This window comes from Cryptomeria japonica, chromosome 3 (genome assembly GCF_030272615.1).
Source record: "Cryptomeria japonica chromosome 3, Sugi_1.0, whole genome shotgun sequence".
Lineage (NCBI taxonomy): Eukaryota > Viridiplantae > Streptophyta > Pinopsida > Cupressales > Cupressaceae > Cryptomeria > Cryptomeria japonica.
In genome coordinates, this window is record NC_081407.1 from 119,516,437 (window position 1) to 119,540,537 (window position 24,101).

At 37.8% G+C, this 24,101-nt stretch overlaps 1 protein-coding gene across 6 annotated transcripts in view; it reads right to left on the reverse strand.

Annotated features, from left to right (window-relative positions):
- Positions 1–24,101, reverse strand: part of LOC131064921 (phosphatidate cytidylyltransferase 4, chloroplastic) — a 107,826-nt gene that overhangs the window by 73,593 nt on the left and 10,132 nt on the right. For all 6 annotated transcript variants that reach the window (XM_057999253.2, XM_057999254.2, XM_057999255.2 and 3 more), the window contains 2 exons: positions 5,167–5,486; positions 3,968–4,161 (listed from right to left, as the gene is read on the reverse strand). In XM_057999253.2, coding sequence (XP_057855236.2) covers positions 3,968–4,161; positions 5,167–5,486 — 514 coding nt within the window. The remainder of the gene's footprint in view (positions 1–3,967; positions 4,162–5,166; positions 5,487–24,101) is intronic.

The following is a 24,101-nucleotide window of genomic DNA, read 5'->3' on the forward strand; positions in this document are numbered from 1 at the left end:
GCCTAAAAAGATAAGCAGGGTTTGGTGTCTCTAGTAGGTTAGCCTACAAATTTTATAGAAGAATTTTATACAAGCAAATCTTTATGCCATGGTTTTCTCTCGAAAGAGTTTCCACATAAATCTTTTGTTCTTGTGTTCTTAAAGTTGATGTTGTGTGATTGATATTATTGTGGCTATTAATTTGAAAAAGGAAAAGATTACCTCATATTTGATTCACCCCCTCCCCTCTCTCACTATAAGTTTGTACTCATCAATAGGTACTGTTATGATGCCAAACTTGTTCCAAACCTCTTGTTGGCGATACTCTTTTAAAGGCATACCCCCATGGTTGTATTGTAACATTTTATTGCTAAAAATACAATCAATTTGTACTTTGATGTGTGCAGTTTTTCTCCCAAATGGGTTTTTCCCACATATACCTATATTATAGTATAATTGTGTTATATATGTTTCCTTGAAACTACAAAAATTTAATCTATTTGCATAATTCGGAAGCATTTCTAGACTCTTGTTTCCTTTCACTTGATATCAAAGCTTGGTCACCTCAAATTCTAGGTGTTAGGGGCAAGGTTTTTTGTACTAACCTTGGATTGAGTGGAAGCTTGTGCATGAGATCTCATTGCAAAGATATAGCAAGAATAGAAATGGAGAAGTTTGTGAGCACAAACTTTGAGTTTTGGAAGCTCAAGATGGAGGATATGCTATGGGTTGTAATCTCTAGATTCAACTATGCTACTATGTCATGAGAACAATAAAACAAAAAGGGTAGAAAAACTAAGGGCTTCATTGGGCTTTGTTTGGCAAACTCTGTGTTGTTGAATGTAAATGAAGAAGCAACAGCTACAACTCTATAAAAGAAGTTGGGTGAGATTTACCAAGCTAATCCTTGGTAAATAAACTTTTAGTCTTTTCCTAAGAAAGAAGTTCTATGCATTCAAGATGGAAAATGGTGATTTATGGTAAAGTACTCCAATGCTTTTAACATGATTGTTACCGAGTTGCACTCTGTTTGAGTGAGGATGGATGGATAGGATCACTGCATGACTCTATCATGTGTTATACTTGATTCGTGAGATCACTTGGTGATGGCAATCAAGAATACTACCTCTAAACTCAAAATAAATGAGATTGTTGCATTATTACTTTCAAAGATGGAAAGAAAAACTTTCCTATCAACCAATGAGGCCCTAGCTATTTATGGGAGATCAAAAGAGAATAGCAAGAGGAAGGACAAGAAAAGAGACAAGTATAGATCCAAATGACTAAGTATAGGCCAATGACTAAGAACCTCCCTTAATGGTCATTCTACTAACTACCCTACAAAATACTTGACATAATTTGCAGGTCATTTGGCCATGAATGCAAAGAAGGCTGCCCCCTTCTCCTCAGAATGCTCTATGACATGAACCTGCAAAGACCCTCCCTGGTTCTGCAGAACTTCTAGATATGACCAAGATTACCACAATCCTTCCAACACGATGTGGGGTAACAAAGTTATCCCTCCCTTTATCCAAAGACACCAAAATCAGCTTCTCAAAACTCGTGCAAAAAACCCATCATGATTCTTTTTTGGAAAAAAAAAAAAAAACAGCAACACCCTTCATATTTTTTGTGGAAGAAATCAAAAAACCCTCCAACAGAGAAAGAACCCACAATTTTGTGTGAAAAATTTGTGCAAAAAACAATGAAACCACAATTTTTCAAGAGAAAATCGTGCAAAACCCTCCATGGTTTTGTATAATTTGTGATGTCCCCATCTCTAACCCAGAAGTTAACAACAATAAGCAATCTTGATAGCATTTATGGCAATAATAAATAGTTAAGAGTTGGGAAATAAGTATATTGTACATAGTACTTTTAGTTGCAAATTAGAATAGTCTTATTCTATAAGACTTTACAATAGACCAAATAGATATGTTATCCATCAAAGGATAAAGACTTGCAAGCATCCTGTCATTATCTGTGATAACAGATCAGTATCATAAAATAATTGAAGGTTGATATAAACAATTCGAAGATAAACATGGGCTTTAGACTTATCATGATGCCCGATCTTCTTAGGTACGAATGCCATGTTGGGAGAGTGACCTATAATTGGGCGTCTAAAGCTATCCTGTTGATCGTTAGACATATAGGAATCCAATATTAAATCGCAGTCATCATTATGTACCTATAGCTGGGCACAAGCTATAAGGAGAAACACAGATTATAGCGTGGATGTTATCGCTGGTATAGACCCGAGAATTAAAGGAAGCAATGATATTGTTATTAAGGTTGTGATCTCACTATCTCTAAAAGAGGTGAATATATTCTATCAGGCATTAATCATCATCAACCAAGGAGATTAATGACAAAAGAAGCGGCGATGTGCAATTAGTTGTTAAGGAGGATTAATCAAGGGACATCGCCTTTGGTGAGAAGTCCTCCCTCCTTAGAATCAACACCTTCATTCATAATGGCACACGATGAGGTATTAAAGGAAAAAGTGATTCATTTGGAAAGGGGCATCGATGGGAAGAATAATCACTCCACGACAAAGCAATTGAATATTACAAGTCTGCAGCGATCTCTTTCTCAAGCAATTGAATATTATATGTGTAAATCGGGCACTCCAATCATAGGAAGAGGAAAAGGGAGGATTGTTCAGATTATAACTGTTACTAAGTTACAAGCAGTGACATCCTCGTTCTTGGTGGTATGCATGAGGATCTGCTTAATATATGCAGCCTAGTAGTATTCTTATGCAGAATTTAGTAGTAATGTTAATGGTAATATTAATATAGACTGCAATGTGTAGGATAGTCATACTTAATTTCATATAAAGTGGCAGACCAGATCTGACACATGTCAGATCTGTCTGCCTTTACAGTTTATAGATAGATTAATGCTTAGTGTTTAGGCAATGGTAATGTTGATAATTGAAGCAATAGGTAGTATATATATATTGACAATTCAAATAACAGATAATTAAGGACTAAATAAATAATTAATAATTCCTGAACATAAACGGAATGTTTTAAAACCGTCCTAAACCATAATCAGTTCTGTATTTTCCATTCCCCAAGGGAGATGGGTGCTGCTAGGGAAGGGCAGAGTAAAACCACTTCAATAGAAGCCCCAAGGGTGAAAGGACTCCACCTGAAATCTGGGCTGCAGGCCCCAAGGGTGAATGGACTGAGTCCCAGTAATCTGGGTGAGATAAAGGAGGGGGTGTAAAGCGCCCTAGGTAGCCAAGCCCTCTTCTGGGAATAGGGTCAGATTGGTTTGGGTTTAGGCTGGTTAATGGCATCATAAATTGTAAGAATTAGTTAATTATGCTTAATTAATATACTTTGAAGGTATTAAGTTATTAACATAGATGTTGCTCTTGGGAATTAACAGCTTATAAGTTGGGGCCATTACACAAATACTAATGATCATTTTGTCATTATTCCAGACACTTAAATATAATAATATTCAGACTTTGGATAACTCACAAATGGATCTTTAATTTACCGTTTATTATGTTATATAACACATACTTTCCTTTTACAAGCAGATTTAACCCTTCACAAAAATGCATGTCAACACTCCTTTTGACACATTAAAACTTTTCTGCTAAAATGTCAAATGATGAAAACAAGTACTGAAAGCAATCATATATTAAAAATCTACACATTTAAGAGAGAAGCAAATGTATCCTTGTAAATTCCATCAAAATCTATTTTCTTTGATTCCCTATGTTGAATATAAGAGTTGAAAATCAATGAAAAGAATTTATTTTGATGTAGCAGATTATGTTAGAATTCATTTGTTAGAGTCGTAAAAAAACTAAACCAATGTTCAAAATAATTCTGGGAGCTTCTATTTTACTTCTCCTGAGATACTTGATTTCTTTTGTTCTTTTATTTCTCAGAGGTTATCCATTGCTTTTCTTAAAAAAGGCAAAACAAAAACATGTTATCAGAAAAAGAAAGAGAAAACAAACTTGTATTCAATGCAGGAACTGCCAGACCACATCGGAGTTTGACCCAGAAAGATGGAAGATATCCGCAGTAAAATAAACCAAATATTATACTGCTAAGCTGTGCAAACCGAGGACTTTCTCGCTGCAGAAAGAGAACAATAGCTAGAAAGAAAGCAGATGATGTGACGGCGACTCCCATGCGGCCTCCAAAGTACCTGACATTTATAATATATACATTAACACTCAGATATCCACATTCATTTATGCAAGAATGATGATTATCTATAATAGTCAATTAACTAATGAATGCAAAGAACAAATTCAAGATAATAAACTTGGATTTTTGTTTCCTGCCATCTGATATTATGACAGTTCAGTAGCTTAACAAATGTTACATTTACTCAAAATAAAAATTCTATGGTACGACTTGTACAGTCAAGGTTTCCAGCCAGGAATGCCAAGATAACATACTGGCACAATGTGTGAGAGGTCACTAGTTCAAACCACACAGGTACCCTCTCACCCAGGTTGTAGAAAAAATGAAGGAAGCACTCATTTACAGTGTGAACCGACTAACAGTAAAAAATGGTAAGATTGTATAATGGTTGAAACTTGAATCTATCTTCCTCGGGCTAAAAAGAGGAAACAATCAATATGAAAAATCTAGAGGTTCAGAGCTTCTGTATCAAAAAAGTGATCACCGTTTCCAAAAAAAACAGAATATGGTTGGATAGGATAAACTATTTTTTTCTGATGCTCTTATAGCTACATAAACATAGAAACTCATTTCCACATTCCTGGGAAAAGAACTCCAATAATATAGAAGCTGCTAATGTGGCTAACATGTTAGTTCACAGTTATCAGTTATTTTAATTTCCCTTCTCCCTTTCTATTTATGAATAGTCAGTGCCAAGCAGAAATGAACATTAGAAGCCAATTCTAATCGTTGACACTAGGAACAACTCCTATTTATATGGACTGCTCCAATGTTGATGGCCAACTAGCTCCTGGGGGGACTATCTGCATAAAATTTGCTGCATATTACACGTTGCTCTTGTAGCTAAAAATGCTAAGCTCCCGATGCACAAATATATCCTTAATTTGTTTCTAAGCATGTCCAAACTGATTGGAATTTCTATGAATCTCAAATGGATGACATAAAATAATAACATATACTAATGTAAATTATTCAGCTATTAAGAAGAGGGCACAGGGCATACATTGTCATCAAAGGCATGACTGCACAAATTGCAGAGCAAACTCTAGATACATATCTAGGTGGTGGTGTCATACCAGCAGCTATACCATGGCTTCTAACTAATTCAAAATACTCTCGAGTGCCGACCAGAATTGCCAAAGCCAATCCCACTGTAAAAATCCAGCCCCCAGCTAATACAAAGGCACCCACACTGACACCAATGGCCAATCCAAAAATAATCCGCTTTTGCAATTGTCTACTTTGATTTTGCCTTTCCAGTTCATGGTTCTGTGCATTCTCTGCCTCTGTGTCCACTTTGATTTGACCATTCCCTTGAGCATCCTACATAACAAAAACTGTTTAAAATGTTGCATTAACAGGTCATTGCATATCACTATCAACTCTTTTCCATATATGCCATCAAAAACAAAATAGTCGCATCCATCACGTTACCAAAAACAAGACAATAGGTCTTTGTAATTATAAAGAAATTTACTTGCAAAAATAAAAGAAAGAATCTTGTCAAGATCTCTTATAACACCAATTAGGTATTGGGACTTCCTTAGCAACAACTAAGCATTCTAACACAATCATGAATTTAGCAAATGATTAAAAAACAAGATTTTCATTTATTTGATTGAAAGAAACAAAATAATGAAAAATGTCATGCCCCTGCCATGAGGACAGTACTCTCAAAAATCAGAGCATTGTAACCTCCAAGTTGTTGCCTTTGATCTTGTGTGAAGGGAATACAAACGGCAGCACTTCATTAAAATGTTGATTAAAAGTTAATAAGCAGCAATGTCCCAAAACATGTATTTAGAACTAAACAAAATTAACTATTTGGCATGCAATTTGCTTTACACGAAGCAGCGCTTGGGTTGTGTTGTGATGTGTTCACACATCGCCCCATTGCAAATGGGGACCCCTGCTTTTTTGCTTTCTAGGTTAGTTTTCTTAGTTTAGCCTTTTAGGTCTTGGTTATTGATCTTTGCATTGGAGAGTTTTTGAAGAGCTCTTTGGGATTAGATGGTCTCTTTGGGCTAAAGTGAGTAAAATGAGTAGCACAGGAGGGGTGAATTTGAATTTCCTTTTTTGAAAGCCTCCCCTTGGTTAGGCCTGGGACTCATTTCTAGGGTTGAGTCTTGATTGGGTTTGAGGAAGATCAACTTGAATTCACTTTTGAAAGCGAATTGAGACACACTTAGACTTGGAAATTTGGAGAGAAGTCAAGAATTTGAGCTAGAACCTCAAATTTGCCCCTGACCCTTCCAAAGGGACAGGAGCGAATTTCCTTAGACTCTTCTCTTGCCCCCAGTTTGGATCATGAACCTTGTTCCCATGGCATATTTGAAGAAGTTAAATGCACTTGGAACATGTAGAAATTGAGAATTTGGGCAAAAACACCAAATTCGCTCCTGACCCTTCCAAAGGTACAGGAGCAAATTTTCTTAAAACACCTATTTGCTCCTTGTTTGGGTCGAACTCTTTGTTCCTATGGCGTGATTGAGGGAGGATTAATGACTTAAAGTGAACTGAGACCTAGTTGAATGCCCTTGGACCTTGAAAGAGTTAGGAATTTGACCAAGATTGCCAAATTCACTCCCGACCCTTCCAAAGAGACAGGAGCGAATTTCCTTAGATCTCCTCTCTTGGACCTAACTTAGATCAAAAAACCTTGCTCCTACACCTTAAGATTGATCTATCCATGCCTTTGGGGTAAGTCGAGCAAGGAAATGTGAGGAATTTGAGCCCTAAAGCCAAATTCGCTCCTGACCCTTCCAAAAGGTCAGGAGTGAATTCTCTTGAAACCTCCTTTTGCTCCCAATTTACATCAGGCCTAGGATCCAAAGAATTGATTGGGGTTGATTGAACTTAGAGGCATCTTTAGACATGCATTTGAGTGAGTCGTGGTCACAAAGTGTGAAGAATTTGTGCAAAATTGCCAAATTCGCTCCTGACCCTCTCAAAGGGTCCAAAGCGAATTTTCTTAGAGGGTCATGTACCTTCCAATGGTATCAAAGCGAAATTCTTGAGGAGACTTCATTCTTCATTTAGAATATTGAGTGAATCCCATTTCGAGCAGATTTGAAGGCCAATCAACATGATCATGATAAGAGGAAGGTTGGAAAAGTCAAGTCTAGGACAAGGTCATGAGAAATGAGAAGTGAATTGAGCTTAAGAAGAATTTCGCTCCTGACCCTTCCAAAGGTACAGGAGCGAAATTCCTAGGAGGTCTTGTGCCTTGCCTAAGCCCTTGAGCGAAACCTATTTTTAAGCATTTTTTAAGGCAAAAGACTTGATCTTGAAGGTACAAGAGTGAAATTCCTTGGGAGAGAGGGTTTAGCTAATGAAATTGTGTTGAAGGTCTTCCTAAAGGTGATTCTAGTGTTCAAACAATCCTAAGAACTATAAATTTGAGAATGCTTTGAGAAAACTTGAGACAACTCCTAAATTCGCTCATGTACCTTCCAAAGGGTCTAGAGCGAAATTGATCCTAGTGCCTTCTTGTCGATGTTTGAAGTGAGAAATACCATATTAGGATGAATATATCATACGTGCTTGACACCATCGTTTGTTTGTTTTGCAGATCTACAAGGCCAAGTTGGAAGGAGATTAGGCAAGGACAAGGATGACCTCTTCAAACATCATCATCATTAAGGACACCTTAAATGCATGCAAGGAGACCCAAGGTGCTGCTAGGGTGAAAGGACTTCGAATGATCAACAATTACAAGCAATAGAGCAAGATATTCTCAAGGACCTCATTCTATCACATGGAGAAATCACAAGACATCAGAGGAGAAGGAGTGACTTGACCATGACTTCCTATCACCATTATGCAAAATCAAGAGGAGGCTTCATCAAACACAAGAGAGTCGAGGAGAGGTACACTATTACATCAAGGAGGATCGACCAAGGACATCGCAAGAGTACGTTGAACATGATTGAAGAAGTAGATAGTTTCAAAAGAGCTAATCAAAGTTAGCTTCTCATCATCATCATATTGAATATCAAGAGATACAACATTCCTTGACCAAGCAAATGCCAAACAAGGTGGCATCCCAGTCACTATTCCTCCAATCAAAAGGGTCCACATCAGCGTGCCCAGATTCGGTGAACCACGCTTATACATGAAGGCACAAACTCCGATGTACCTACCCTTGTTTCCTATTTGTTCTCATGTTTTGAATGTAATTTTCTCATTGGCTGAGAGAGTTTGTTGTAACAAACCCTAATTAGGGTTTCTATCTTGTAATCCTGGCCATTGATTGTAAATCAATCTAAGCCATTGAAATGTAAAGAGCTTTCTATATAAAGCTCAGGCTCTTCATTTGTAAGGGTTAATAGTTAGTTAATAGTGGTTAGAACAGCCAATAGTCAATAAGTTAATAGTCAATAGAATAGAAGTTAGAGTAGAGTAGGAGGAGAAGGCAAGAAATTGTTGCCTTAATTGTAAAAGATTTAATTTTAATTAAATATGTTGTCCCTTTGCAATGTGCATGGTTTCTTGTTGAATCTTCATATTAGATGGTAGATAATTAGATTGAATGAAGAAAGATTGTTGAATGCACTTGTGTGTAATCTGCCTAGTCCATACCACTAGCCCCTTACTGATTGTAAGTGTGCCCTGCGTGGTCAACTGGCATTGAATGAGCTTAATCTCGAATTGTTATGCGTCTATTGTTCATGCATTAACTTGAATGGTGATCAATGTCTGATGGTGCAACAATTTGAACATATTAGAAGCATCCCTTAGAAGATTGCACTGAGTTGGTGTCGGATTGTTTAGCCTGATGGTGAGACCCAACCCAGTAGGACTCCACCTAGTCGTTCATCTACCTTCTTACATTCTAGGTCTTAGATTAGATTCTCTAAACCCTACACCTTTTGCTATTTCTTTATTCTCCCAGGTGAGTGGATAGGACTTGAGTTCCAACAAATCAAGCATTCAGGCATACAAACGTAAGTCCCCTTGTGATTCCAGCATAATCACATCATACCACAAGAGCTTATCCACACGTAGAGACCCTACATACCAGAACCTTGGAGTTATTTCGATTGATCCTTAGGCAAATCTTCAACATTTGAATAACTTTGTTCAAGAGAGGATAAGATACTTAAAATATTTTATTATGTGTTCGCATGTGCATGAAAAACACATCAACGGGTTGAAAGGAGCTATATCCCTTGTAAAGGAGTGGGATGTTAATAAGACTATGACTAACCAATCCACCATGAGGGATAGTTATAAGGTTGTGAGTAACCACTCCATAAGGGATATAAAAAAAGATCAATTCATTTGTAAAGAGCAGCATGGAATTTGAGACATAAAATACAAAAATAAGATTGAGTTAAATTAAACCTGAGCTAGAAATTAAGAACAGCAATTTGGTATGCAAGTATAATTGCACTTGTTTATTTAATTCAACATAAATCCAATAGGAAGATTTTGAGTCCTCTTATGTGATTAAATTGCCAATCCATCAAGAAATATAGGATAAGTAATTAATTACCTAATTTACATCAGCAATCATGTTTGGAATCAATATAAAATGTTATATAAGAAGATGCATCAGTACCAGTTTTCCCTCATCAAGCATGCTACCCCGAGATGGATGGACTGAAGGTCCTGCCGTACTTGTGGGCCAAGGGGCCGAATGACTTGGAGGCTCATTTCGTGCCCTTGGGCTTGGTTGAGGAAGAGAGTCTCCCAGCGTCCTATCAAGCTTTTCCATCAGATTCCTGAGATGGTTGACTATGGAAAATAAGATATGAAACAGATATAAATGTTTTAGGATACTTGACTTTAACAGAGATTTATTTGTATACATAGATTCTTGATATAAATGCTTTGGTGTTAATTAATATTGTTTATAATATTGTTTATAAGACCTAAACTAGGATTTTCTCTAAATTGGCACTATAATTATGTAATTATATTATAGAAATTCTATTTGTAGATGAATTGCATTTGTTGAAATTGTTATTTTTGGACAAAATCAAGTATATCCCAAAAAAGGACATTACAAAAAATTAAGAAACCGCATTGGGGTTTCTCTTGACACGTTGCACATGTATTTTGATATTCTAATCAGTATTTGTCAACGCCATAAACTCAGGTTACTTTCTTGTCTGATTTTGTCCAATTGGTGTAGATATTTGTTAATATTATTTTGTGTGGAATAACAGATTCTTTAAGCAGCTACAAGGGTAGTTGTAAAAGCTTGGAATTAAATAACAATTATTTTTACTCTAGCCCATTTCTGCCAACATTAAGGGGAAGGAGTGTTGAGACTTGTTGACGTGTTTTTTATGACCGTGTCTAGCACAGATTAAAGTCACCAACGGTCACCTTATCCTCTCTTGATCAAGATTAGTCCGTATGCTAAGATTGCTTAAAGTTCAAACGGCTAATTCCAAGGCTCCTTCAGTGCGTGGACATGACTCAATTGTTTGATGGGTTTGCTGTTAACCCAAGGGGCCTTATGTGTGTTCAATTGGAGAAAACTCATGCAAGCTCATGGATTCCTAGAAGAATGATTTGCAATGAAAGCTTCTAGTTTTAGATCTTTTGGATTTTTCGAACTATGCGGAAAGTAAATGAGAATGGGGGTAGAGAGAACTATGCTAAAGCTAATCTAACCCTAAGAACAAGAGACGGGATCACTCATGCAAAATCAAACCACGCTTTGTTTCGCCAGCAGAGCACAACTACACGAAGGCGGTGCAATCTTCAAAGGGTGCATAGAGGTTTTTCAGATCATCAATATGGACCATCGGATCGAACAATCTCTACTGATGATCGAAGTTAAGCATATACACATCAAAAAGGCTCAGGCTAACTTTGCACGTTGTACAACAATCAGTTGCACACCAAAAGTATGAGCTCGGATTCTGCAACAAGCACTCCTATCAAATCCAACTCTTATAACAACATATAAGCAAATCTAATCTAATTGAAGAGAGCAAGACCATGCAGATTGTCAAAGAAGAACAAGAATACACCATCAAAATTGAACAATGCATTAAGTTGGCTACTTCACAATCCTGATGCAACAATCGTAGACAATAATCTCTCCTCCCTTTACAAATGAGGGGGGTCACCCCTTTATATAGGCCTCAAGCCATGCAAACCCTAATTATGGTTCACCCCAGAAGATTCCCACTCAAGGTGCAACAAGGTGGGAATCGGCAATTAATAACCCATTATGCCCATATATAATTAATCCAAAGAGCCTAAAATAGCACCCCACTAGCACATTAAATGTGCCCCATGATGTTAATTATGCTCAGAATATAGCGAACACCTTCATGCAAGGCATAAATGCCCATCATTCTCCCGGCGACGGCGACATGCACACAGAATCTGTCAAAAAACCATAATGAGGAGGCTACATGTAAGAAGATTCCTTATTTGACGGCGACATGCATTGACTGGACCCATACTTAGTCAAAATACCCTCAGCAGTAAATACGTCGTAACTATTCAATCAAAAGATTCTCGTCCAAGAATGGATGACCATTATCACGCTCATTTATGGCGTAGGCAATGAATCTGCTGACAACGGCTTCCAGCTCTCTGATGGAGACACTTGGCACATTTTCGATGTCGAACTCCATCAAGGCAATTTCTTCCTCACTCTTGGAAAAGAAGCTCTCCCACTCCCTCATTATTTCCTGTGTCTTCTTCATTGTACCGGAAAATGAAGAAACATTTGCAAAATGTTCATTAGGGAATGAACCTACGAAGAAGAAATTGTGTAACTGGGATTTCAAGGAGTTCACCGTTATTCCACCGTCACTGAGTTTCCTTACAAACAATGCTTCAATTGCACTAATGATTTCTTCTTGCACCCCTCTGATTGGACTCTTTCAAAGTGAAGGAGTCAATGCTAAATTTGTCAAAGGTGTTCTTTCCTAAGCAGATGGCATAGAACCATCGTGGAAAGTCACAAGCTTCATTCTCTTGAATCACTTTCCCGTCCACCAGAATTTGCCTTGGAACCTTTGTCAGAGCCTTGAGTCACGAAATGGTTAAGTCTTGGTAAATGTGCACATTCTCCCATAATCCTTCTATTGTCTCTAATCTGCTCAGGAGGCCACGTACTTTGAATGAGGTTGAGCTAGATCCTCAATGAATTTCCCTGCTTCAGTATAAACGTCCTCTATCCATTCCAGGGAATTTTGTGCCATTGCTCTAATAAGTTCTGCATCATCAACCACTTCCTTGGGAAGGGAGGAAGGAGGAGTGAATGAAGGACCCGCCTCCCTAAGGGGTCTTTTGAAACTCTTGACGTATTCGCACAGGACTCTGTTTTCTTCTCTCAGCCGCTTACATTGCACCTTTGATTTTAGCAATTTCTCCTTCATGGCTAAGGAAGATTCTTCAAAGTCTCCCATTACTTGACCTGTGAAAGCATGGCCAAGATCAATCTGTCTGATGACATAATCCTTCTACCTGATTTCACTTCTATCTTTATCCACTGCAGGCTCAGCAATGTGCAAGGTCCGGGATCCAGATTCTTCCCTGGCAACCTTGGAAAAATTCAGGGAGCCTTTCCTTCCGCTAGCTGATCCATCCTCTTCAACAATTCTTCCAACTCCTAAGCAGGATCGGTTTCCTTTTCTGATTCCCTTGTCAACCTTCCCACCAACCAATCTGGAACGGGGATGGAGTGACTATGATCCTTGATGTGCTCCTATTTCTGAGACTCTTCCTCCATTTCACCAAGGACGAAGCTATCTTGGCGAGCATCTTCCTGGTGAGGGGGGCTTTCTTGCCTTTGACTTCTTGGTCAATGGTGTCCTTGTGAAGCGTTGATGCTGAGTATATTTGGTGTCGGAACGCTCTCTGGAAGTGGACCCATGGTATATGTAAACATCTCTACTTCCCGTACACTCGAGGAACTAACTGGTGAATGCTCCCTTTCCGTCCTTGCTTTCTTTTGTTGAGGTTCTCTTGGCTGGACTTCCTATTGAACCTCTTGGGGGAATTCCTGTTGGACATCCTTCTTCTATACTGTCCTTGGTCTCTTTTGGGCATTCTTTTCTTTATCCATCTGAGCTTCTCTTCCTGCCTAAACCTGTGAAGAGCCCTTGGTTGCCTCATTGTAGGAATCTAACTTCCCATTAGCTGATATGTTAGATGAACATTCCCCTCTGCCAACTTCCTTATCTGCCTATCAATCCAGTGCTTGGTGAATTTCAACACCGATCTAGCTAAGATACTCAAATCATCCATCTCGGGCTCTAACAAATCTGGCAACTGAATAGGCTGATCCTTTACTTTCTCGAATTCAGGTTGTATCAAATCTACATCTTCCTTCACCTGATCTGGCACCTGATAAATTTCGCTTATCCTGATGGTGTCGAGGGGCAATCTAGAATGCATTCTCTTCCGGACTTCAAGGTCGTCCTCGGCATCTACCCAATAATCTTCTAAGTGAAACCTGTGTATGAATTTGATGCTGACGACTTTTCTAATTTGGCAGTAAGGATCATATTGGGCCCTGGATGTATAAAACGGTAGACGATAGAATGCCAATTCCCCTGCAGCACTTTCAACGGCTTCCAAGCCTGGGCATATTTCCATGAAGTCACCCAGGACAACTGGAAATTCAATTGATTGCTTCTTCTTCTTCTTCTGCAACTGATCATAGGCAGTTAACTGTCTCATGAGCTCCAGTAACACAAGTTTGTCTGAGGGATATCTTGGCAACTTGTATGACTAGAATGAGAATCTTTGCATCCTGATGTAGCTAAATTTAGGAAATTGTAAGAGCTCCTTACTTCTGGACCAAGGCTAATGGACCCCATGAAAGATTAGTGTTTTTTATCTATAGAAAAGATGATATGAACAGAGAATTAAAATGAATGAAACATAAAAATATAAGAAATACCCATTTCAGAAAATCAAGTTTCCAAGCTCCTGTAAAAATTTTAGGTCTGTACATTGTGTTTTTGGTTGTAGACTATACAGAAGACCGTAAGAAGGCTGAAAAGCCTGTTATTTCGACAGGCATGAAAGAAGATGTTGACTGGGAATGAAAACATATGCAAAGATCAAATCTGATGAAGACCCATTTTAGAAGTGGATGTTTCCTACCACCACACAGATTTTCAAATTCGTAACTGAAGTTTAAGGTTGCCGACCAAAAGAAAACCCGAAAGATAGCTTAAAGAAAGGTTATTGACTAACTAGTTTACATATTTATTTCAAAGGGTTTTGTTAATTTTAATGTAAAATGGTGACTTTTCACCCCAAAAGGGGTATGGTGCCCATTCAACCACATATATAAGTGGTTAAAAATGTAGATATAGGGGGAGAATTAGAATTAGGAATATAGAGATTTTACAATACAGACAAGATGTAATACATATTTTCAAGCAATACAAAGCCAGTTATCTTTTGCAAATGTGTTGTGGATTCTTTCATTTTCAAATCAGTTCTCTGTTATTATTATCTATGGTTGATAATTGCTGCTCTAAACCTTTGTGTGAAGAAATTATGTGATGTTGCATAGTTGGATCATCGAGATACATCTGAGAATTGTTTTGCCTGCTGTGTCTTGTTTAATTGGTCTTTCAAAAGGAAAGTTAAATTCAATTAAACTAACTATGAAGAATATCATATAGTTATATAGCATTGGAGGTTGGGTAGCTGACAGATCCATCCAAGGGAGGATTTAAAAATTGTCTTTTAGAGTTATACGTAGGGTTTGCAAGTGAATGACTCTATTGCCCAAAAGAGAAGAAGGCACTGGTCTATCATATAAATTTCCATTCAATCATTACTTGTACTTTTCAATTTCAGTTTCATGCAAGTAGGAGATAGAAGTAAAGGGTAGGAATATGAAGTATTCAAGTTAGAGCAAGAAGAATTAGGAGAAGATAAAATAATCAGAATAATAAAATAGTTTATTCCAAAGACATATGCTACTTTGAGAAATACATCAGAAGTAGAAGATACAGTGTGTAATCTGCTATAAAAAGCACCAATTTGGAGAACTAGTTGGTGAATAGGTACACACGCCTAGGTTCTGCAGAGCCTAAAGTGAGGGAGTCAGCAACCTAATTGGTTCACTCTATTAGTTGGCCAAATCAATTGGAGAGTTTGAAGATAGGAGTTGGCATTACCTTAGAACTTTTCCAATCTGTTGATTTGAGCACCAACAGGATCTATGATGTTGTAGTATGTTCCAACTCAAGATCAAACAACAGACATTCTAGCCAAGTCTCTAAGCCCAGACAAATTTGTAAAATTTATGGGGCAACTTGGTGTAGTTAGTGGAATGACCATTAAGGGAGGGTATTAAAGTAATATAGTTAATATTTAGCATATAATGATCATTTATGTACTTTAGTTAGTTTTAGTAACTTTCCTTTATTGTTTTTGTTCTCAATTGTTACCGTTTTATTGACATCGTTTGTAATTGCTTGTTTAAGGAGTTTTCCTCTCCTTGTTAATTCAATCAATTATGCCATTTTAAGGAATGCATGTTAGTTGGATGTGTGGATGATTGGTTGAAGTTGTTGATCAATTGTAAAGGTAGAGTATTTAGGAATTAGTGGGGCCTAGTTTGGAGTACCTAGCTTTGGTGTTTTTGTTTGAAAATCAGATTGAAGTAGGATATAGAGGTGTTTTTGTACGATAGTGTGTCATCAACTTGGCTGGGGATCTTGTCTTTCATGTGTTGACATGATGAAGGATGAGGAGGTTTTCGTCAAATTGGCAAACACCTTTTAGGCTATTGCAAAGGCTTTGATGAAGAATGAAAGCACAATGGAGTTGCAGCATGGCAACATCCTTTGGCAGTTGATTCACCTTTGTTTGTTTCCTTTTTCACTCTTGCAAGGTATGCAACAAGGGGGAGAAGTTGGGGTAAATAGGTCAATCACCTAGTAATTAATAATTACTTAGGTTCCCTTTTTACTTTATTCACTTAAGCTAAAATTAGGAGTGATTTCTCTATTATAAGATAGAGCTAATTATAAGTCATGTTATCTCGCTACAAAAGATGAGGACGCTAGTCATGATCTATCTTAATCCTAACCTACGGTTTCATCTAGGATTTTGCTTTTATAAGCATTCAATTTTCATTTTTGTAATAAATCCTTATTTAATTCAATGCACATACAATTACTTTTTTGGATCCATTCCCTTCTCAAGGTTGCATGGCACACAATCATGGCTTTTTCTATCTTAATGTGATAGGTATTTTGGTTGCATGTGATTTTAAAGAGCTATGAGGTTCACTATCAACTCCAACATAGTATCCAAGCACCAAATCTGTGACGTCCTGTTCAAATTTTGAGAGATCTAGATTTGAGGAAAAAATCAGCTCATCCTAAACCAAAACAGGCATCACTATTGGATCCATAATGGCCAAAAACCCTCAAAACGCCTATCAAATTGCTCAAACCCGAGCAGTAAAAAAAGGCATAAAAAATTAGGGGTTGCACAAATCTCAACATGAAATATGTATAGTTGTATAATCACTAGGTGACACAAGCAGGCCCATGCATCAACCTATGTTGTGCTGGTACAAGAGTTTTTTCAGAAAAAAATTAGTTTTTTTATTTCAATTTTTTCAAGAAATTAAAAATCAATCAAAAAACGAAGATTTTCATTGGAGCAAGGTATTTCGCTTGTAGTACCCTAGCCTATGCATTTGTATGGAGGCAATAGTCACATCAATTACCCAACCTTATTTTTCTTCACTAGCTACTACTTTTCTATCGTCAACAATATCTTCTATCTCACCGGAAGCAAGTTCCAAGCCTATTGTCAATATTTACCACCTAGCAACAATTTCCACACCATTTGACAACTTTTCCTATTGATGACAACTAAACAAAAGCGAATAATTTTTACATATTCCAACAACTCTACGACGACAAAAATCTCAAAAGAATATTTCAACATGAGAGAGTATATTTCAGTTCCAAGTTGAATATTCCAACCAATCTGAAATTTTCCTACAGCTTGTTTTTTTCTCAATGACTACAAAAGAATATTTAGGCCCAAGTGAGTATATTTTGTCTACTGACGTCAACACGATGTTAGCTTTTGGGTCATAAGTTGCCCCCTCCTAACCCTCATTTGCCATAAAGGAGTTGCTTTTTTTCTTTTTGGCAGAACTTGGATGTATGTTGTTGAAATCAAGCAAATGAGCTATCACCAAAAAGTTGATCCTAAGCATTTTCTCGTGGTATAGGTCTCATCATAAGATTTTGTTGATCGTACAAATTATTGCTTGTTGAAATCAAACCATCAATTTTGGCTTCCAAGCTCACACCTTTTTACCTAAATCTCAGATTTTCGCAATTCTTGCGGCATTGGGAAGGTATTTTAGAGCTCTTCAAATCTATCCTTGCACTTTTCCAAATCTCCACCACATATATTTTATTTAGTTTTTGTGATTTCACATTCTAATAAATTACTTGGGCATCTTGGCACTCTTGTAACATTTTCACACATCGCCCCATTGCAAAAGAGGACCCCCCTACTTTTTAGGCCCTCTCGATCTTTTGGGTTTTCGTTTGTGGGTCTTCTTGTGGCAATTTCATCGTTCTCTCTGAGTTTGCAACTGAGTGGGGTTAGTTTGATCAAGCCTGCTTTTCATTTGAGCAATTTTGGCTAAGTCTAGGGCTCGTTTTGTCAGTTTTAGGGTTTTTTCCTTCAGTACTAGATTTTAGGGGTTTCCTTTTAGGGTTTTTGAAAACTGAAAATTGTAATGGAGTCAAGACCCTCTAAGGATCCGGCATGTGAAATTTGAGCAAATTCTGACCAACTTTCGATTTTTAGAAAGTTTCTATTTTTTAGGGATTTCACTACCTCTCGGGATGTCTTCATTTCACTGAAAATCAAACTTACTATTTTTAGTAAGTTTCTATTTATAGAAAGTGTCCTTGCTTCATGTTTTGCTCTAACACTGACATTTAGAAAAAGTTTCTATTTTTGGAAAGATTATTTGTGGCAAGTCCTTGCAGGCAGACACTGAAGACCAAACATGCACGATCATTTCTAAATTCAAAGAACTAGAAAAGCAAGCTAAATTGACCCAAAAATGGCTAAGTATGGACATTCATTCCGGGAATGGAAAGCTTGAAAATCACCAACGTCTGGAAAACCACTTCAAAATCCACATGTCATCCAAATTTGGAAATGACCAAATTGATTAAGTCTGGAAATTCCTTCATCAAAGTTGAAATTGCGAAAATCCATCACTCAATGAACACCACGCCCAAGTCAGTCCGGTGAGCACTAAAATGGGATCATCATGGAATTCATGAAAAATGAAGAAATCCCTCCCCAAAGCAAAACAGTGCCCACACAAAGAGTAGGGGCATTAAAAGGCTTGTGTCATGGATAAATGAAATCCTTGTGAATTCCTTGCCAACATAAATTTAGCGATCATGGAGATGGAAGGGCGCCAAAAAAAAGCAACTCGTGGAGAAATCAAAGTTTGTGAAACTCCTTGGCACATGCAAAAATGCACCCTAGTCTGTGCATGGGCACCCAAAAGAGGAACCCATGGAAAATGCAGCTAAGTCTAAACTCCATCTCCAAGTCAATATTGCGCCCAATAATGAATCCAAGTGCCAAATCCAAGGGGTCCTGGAAAATGAGCAAGAAGTGAAATTCCATGACTTAGGCAAATTTGCGCCCAAGCATGAGGAGGGAGCGCCAAATCCATGAGGACATGGAAGATGGCAGGATAGTGAAATCCCACTCCTAAAGGAAATAGCACCCAACACATGGCCAAGGCACCATATGGAGGTCAACATGGAAAACATAAAGAGTGGAGAATTTCTTGCCTTAGTCAAAATTCCACCCTAGAAAGGAGTAGGCACTAAAACTCCATTGTCATGGAAAGTCAATGAAAATCAAAATTCCATGACTCAGTGAAAAATCCGCCCAAGGTAGTCAAGTGGGCACTAAAGTCACATCTCCACAGAAAATCCTCAAAAGTCAAAATTCCTTCACACATGTAAAATTGCGCTTAGGAGAAGAGATTGGGCACCAAAACTAGTGGTCCATGGATAATCATAGAAATCAAGAATTCCTCCTTCAATGAAGAATAGCGCCCAAACTCAAGGTGAAGCGCCAAAATCAATAGGGTCATGGAAAATGCAACCAAGTTAAAATTCCTCCCTCAAGTGGATTCAATGCCCAAGGAAGGTATCCAGCTCCAAACTGATTAAGACATGGAAAATGATGTAATTCCATCATCCAGTGGATTCCACGCCCAAGGATGGAACTCTCCAAGGCAAAAGAGAAAATTAGGGTCAAGAAAGGGAAAGATTGAAGAACAAGAAATTCCCCTCAAGAAAAAAATTTAAAAGTCCATTTTTAGGCACCAAATCTCATGCAAAATTCAAAAATTTTACAGGTTTGGATTCGTAGGAGGATTTTATCTCTCCTCGACTAAAACCCCAATTTTGTGGAAAATCCCTAAAATATAGGAGATAGTGAAAATTGTTGAAAATTTCTTCCAAAGTGTGGAAAGCTGAAGAAACTTCAAGAATTCTTCCCGAGTCAGTTTCTCTATCCTGAAGTTTTCTCCCTCCAGGGATTCTCTCTCTCCAAGGGTTTCCCACCAAGTGGCAGCCAGGTCAACGCACATTGAACTAACGGATTCTTTTGCATGTAGCTGCCACATTTATGACAGATTCTTTTTGCATGCGGTCGTCACATCCAATAGATGACGGTGCATTTATGGTTTCATGGTGGCACATTCATTGTTGGAATGTTTGACCAAGGAGCGGCTGAGTCAATGCATGGTGGGGTGATGGAGCATCTTTTGCATGTTGTCATTGCATGCGAGAAAGGTGGACACTTATGACAACATGGCAATTTCACATTTAGAACATTCAGTGCATGTGGACGAATTTGGTAAAGATGGTGTATTTAATGCACAAATGGATGCTATTTTGGGTATTTTTGAATTAATTGTATAAGGGCATGATGGGTTATTAATTGTTGGTTCCCACCTTGTTGCATCATGTTTGGGGAATCTTTTAGGGAAAACCCTAATTAGGGTTTTGCATGTCCTCAAGGCTGGAAGCCTATATAAAGGGGTGACTAATTTGTAAAGAGAGGGAGACTTGTATGAAATTGTTGCAATAAGTTTTTGAGATAATAGCAGTGAAACATTGTTCTCTAATGGTCTCCACTTAAGTTATTTTTCAAAACTTGCATGGTTTCACCTTCCTCACTTAGAGTAGAATTTTATTTTCTTAGTTGTTAGATAAATTACTTCGATTCCAATGAAGAATGTAATGGTGTTTGATGAATTTCAATGGTTCATACTATTTGCATCTTATTGATTATAAGATGCAGTGCAAAGTTAGCCTGAACCCCCAAATTTATGCTAAGTTCGATTATGAATAGTCGTTTGGATTGCGCTATGTTGGGTATTCAAATGCACTTTCTCAATGTGAAAATCCTTCAACATCCTCAAAAGATTGCATCAGTTCTTGCGGAGTTGTAGTTAATCTTGGCGAAGCAGAGCTTGGTTTATTTGGAATTTGTCCACCAAAGCACTATCCATTGATATCACTGCCCTAGGAGTATATTTAGATCCTTCTAAACCCTTTCCCCTTGATTTTCAATTCATTTTAATTCGTTCGAAGCAAAAGCATCACAAAATCAATATATTTGATGGAATTCCAGTCACAACAAAGAAGTGAAAGAACGATCCAAACGTAAGGCCCCTTGGATTACTAGCAATCACATCAGCCAACTGAGTCACGTTTGTAGCATAAAGGAACCTTGGAGTCGAGTGTTTGAACTTCCTGTAATCTCGGCATGCAATCGCACTTTGATCAAGAGAGAGTAAGGTGACCGTTGGTAACTTTATTCTGTGTTCAACGTAGTTATAAAAAACACATCAACAAGGACCTAGAGGATCTATTTGCATGAGATGAATTCATTTGATATGCTTACACACATTGAGGTCATTGGTCTCTAATATATTCATTTGAGGAGATATCATGGGTGTTTTTGTTCATCCTTCTATGATCATCCTAGAAAAGGATAATTATAAGTCTTGATGAAACAGCATCATGACACATCTCAAGTGGTCATATCTAAACCAAACACACCAAGGAGTAGATCAACTTAAGGTATTATCAACGATCATGTTGTAGGAGTGATTTGGTCTAGTGTTGATCACGACACTGTGTGTTGTATTGGACATTGATTGTCCCCACACATTTTGGACACAAATTTAAGAGATCAATTGGAGACCCTCGTATCTTTCCATTCCCAAAAAATCATACTATAAATTGTCTCATTCCCCTTGATGTTGCAAATTGCATACCCTTTGATGATGATACTTTAGAGGAGCTTGAGTATATCACACATCTTGCATGTTTTCATGCTTCAAAGGGTTGTATCCCTTTCCTACTCTTCATATCGACACCCAATCTCCATCTTTTGTTGGTCTTAATCAACTTGGTATTGCCACATTTGTGGTCTCTATCGATTCATTGTAGCAAGACATCCACCATCTTCCAAACATCGCTACTTGGGATTCTTATCTTCCAAACATATCATCCTTGTTTGTGGAGTCTCAAATTGTAGATTTGGAGAATTATTTTGAAGACATTCATCTCCTCTTTCATGACAGTGTTGACGTGTATTTTATACACAATCATACACAGAATAAAATACCAAGAGGCATCTTATCCTCTCTTGAGAAAATAGTCTCTAACTGCTGAAGATCTGCAAAAAGGATCAGTTAGGTAGACTCCAAGGTTCTTTTAGTAGGGTCTCTACGTGTGGACAAGCTTTTTAGTGGTATGATGTGATTTGCTGTTTCCTCCAAGGGGTCTTACGCATTCTAAAGCTCGAAGATTTTACTAAACTAAAAAGAAACTTTCAAAAAAAAAGCAAAAGGATAGGGTTTAAAAGAGGTCTAATCTAGCCTAACCCTATGAATGACTTAGTATGGACGAGACTTGGTAAGATTCAACCAACTTCAATTTTGCCATAAGATAACAACTCAATTGAAATTAGTGCGATCTTCTAAGGTAATATAATGGTATTCAATGCATCAAAGATCAAGGACACTACTACGAAGGTACATATCCAAGACACAATAATGGTTGAAGATTAAAGGATTCAAAGTTTTCTCCAGTCGACCACGCAAGGCTTTCCTACAATCAGCAAGAAGCTAGTGGTTTGGACTACGAATCCTACCAAATATCAAATCTCACACTTAGTCCTTCAAATTAACAATCTACTTCGATTGAGCACGATTCAAGTATATCAAACAACCATGAAGATAACTCAAGAAATTTGCAACAAAACACCATAACTTCAATATTTTATTGATTTCCAAGTCATCATGTACAACAATTGCTTGGATTTCTCTCTTCAAGACTCAATCTTGCTACAAAATAAAATTGCTTCTAACTCTAATCTCTCTTACATCAACTATTGACTATTACACTATTAACTATTACTCTCCTTCTTATTGAAATGAAAAATGGGGGTATAAATAGCATCCCCAGTTACAATGAAAGGTCCAGATTGAAAGTAAATCAACGGACAAGATTATGACACCTAAACCCTAATTAGGGTTTGTTACAAATGACCTCCTTTTTACTGAACAATATTAAATACATAGCCAAATATTAAATTCGGCACAAAAACCTAGGAGGTATCAACCAATGAGAAATAAGATGTCATGTCATCTGTAACAACCTTTCATCTAGAATCTTATTCCCTTTCCAATTTTCTTTCTTAGCATATGCAATGAATTTTGTCACGATTCCTTCGATTTCTGTGATTGGAATCTCGGGAAGATTCTTGATACTCTCTTCTAAGTGGATGACCTGATCGAATGCATCTAGAAAAGCTGCGTCCCAAGTAGGTTCAAGTTCCTTCGTTCTATCAATCAGGAGCATGGTGGCAAACATCTGATCATACTGCTCATCTGTAACATCTGCGTCCTTGCGAAAGATGATCTTGATTCTATCCTCAAATTCTTGCATATCCACATCTGTCTCGACCTCGATCCCTCTACCAAGAATGGTACGAAGTACCTCAAATACTCTGTCCTGGATCGGATTGATCACTTCCTCAAGTTGGCCACATCTAACACTGATGTCCTCGAAGAGAACACTCTTTATATGGAGTAAGGTTGACCACTGAAATAAACTGTGAGAATCACCCTCCAAGATCCTCTCCTGCGCTAAAATTCTTCTGGATGTATGTCTTATAACTTTCAAGACAGGAATGATAACGTCCTTGGTATGGGCAAATGCAGCTACTGTTACCATCAATCTGTGGATTATCTCAAGAACTTGGATAGCCTGATGAATGATCTTCGTCATCCTTGTAACAAACTCTATGGCCACTGTATGAGATCTATCCATCCAACTACATGTACGCTGGACCAGGTTCCTGAACCTTTCTGCTTCATTGATCGATTGAAGTGGCAATGCTTGCACTGGTGATCTAACTGGATCCTGACGTCCCAAAGGTTCATTGATGTGACTGAAATATGTTCTCCATGCACCGACCTCTCTCTCAAGCTTTCTATTATTTTCCACTTCTTCTCTAAGCTTGTCCTTCAATGCCTCAAATGTGTCGGTAGCATCATCCATTGTCTGCTCTGCTGTGGATGGTCCTAACTCAATAGTCTGTATATCATAATCCTCTGCTAGGATCTCACCCTCATATTTGTCTGCTACCGGTGTAGCTATCTGCAGTTTTCTGGATCCAGTCTCATCTCGAATCATCTTGGACATCTTTGTAGCCTTCTTCTTCTCTGTTATCACATGTGAACGTCCAACAAGGCTCTCTAAATCAATTGCACTGTCCTCGTCCTCTACTACGATCACCTTGGTTAATCTTTCCTTCAACCAATCTGGAATATTCGATCTTGTTTCTTGAACTTGAATTTCTTTATGTACTATTTCTTCTTCTCTGGGAGGAGAT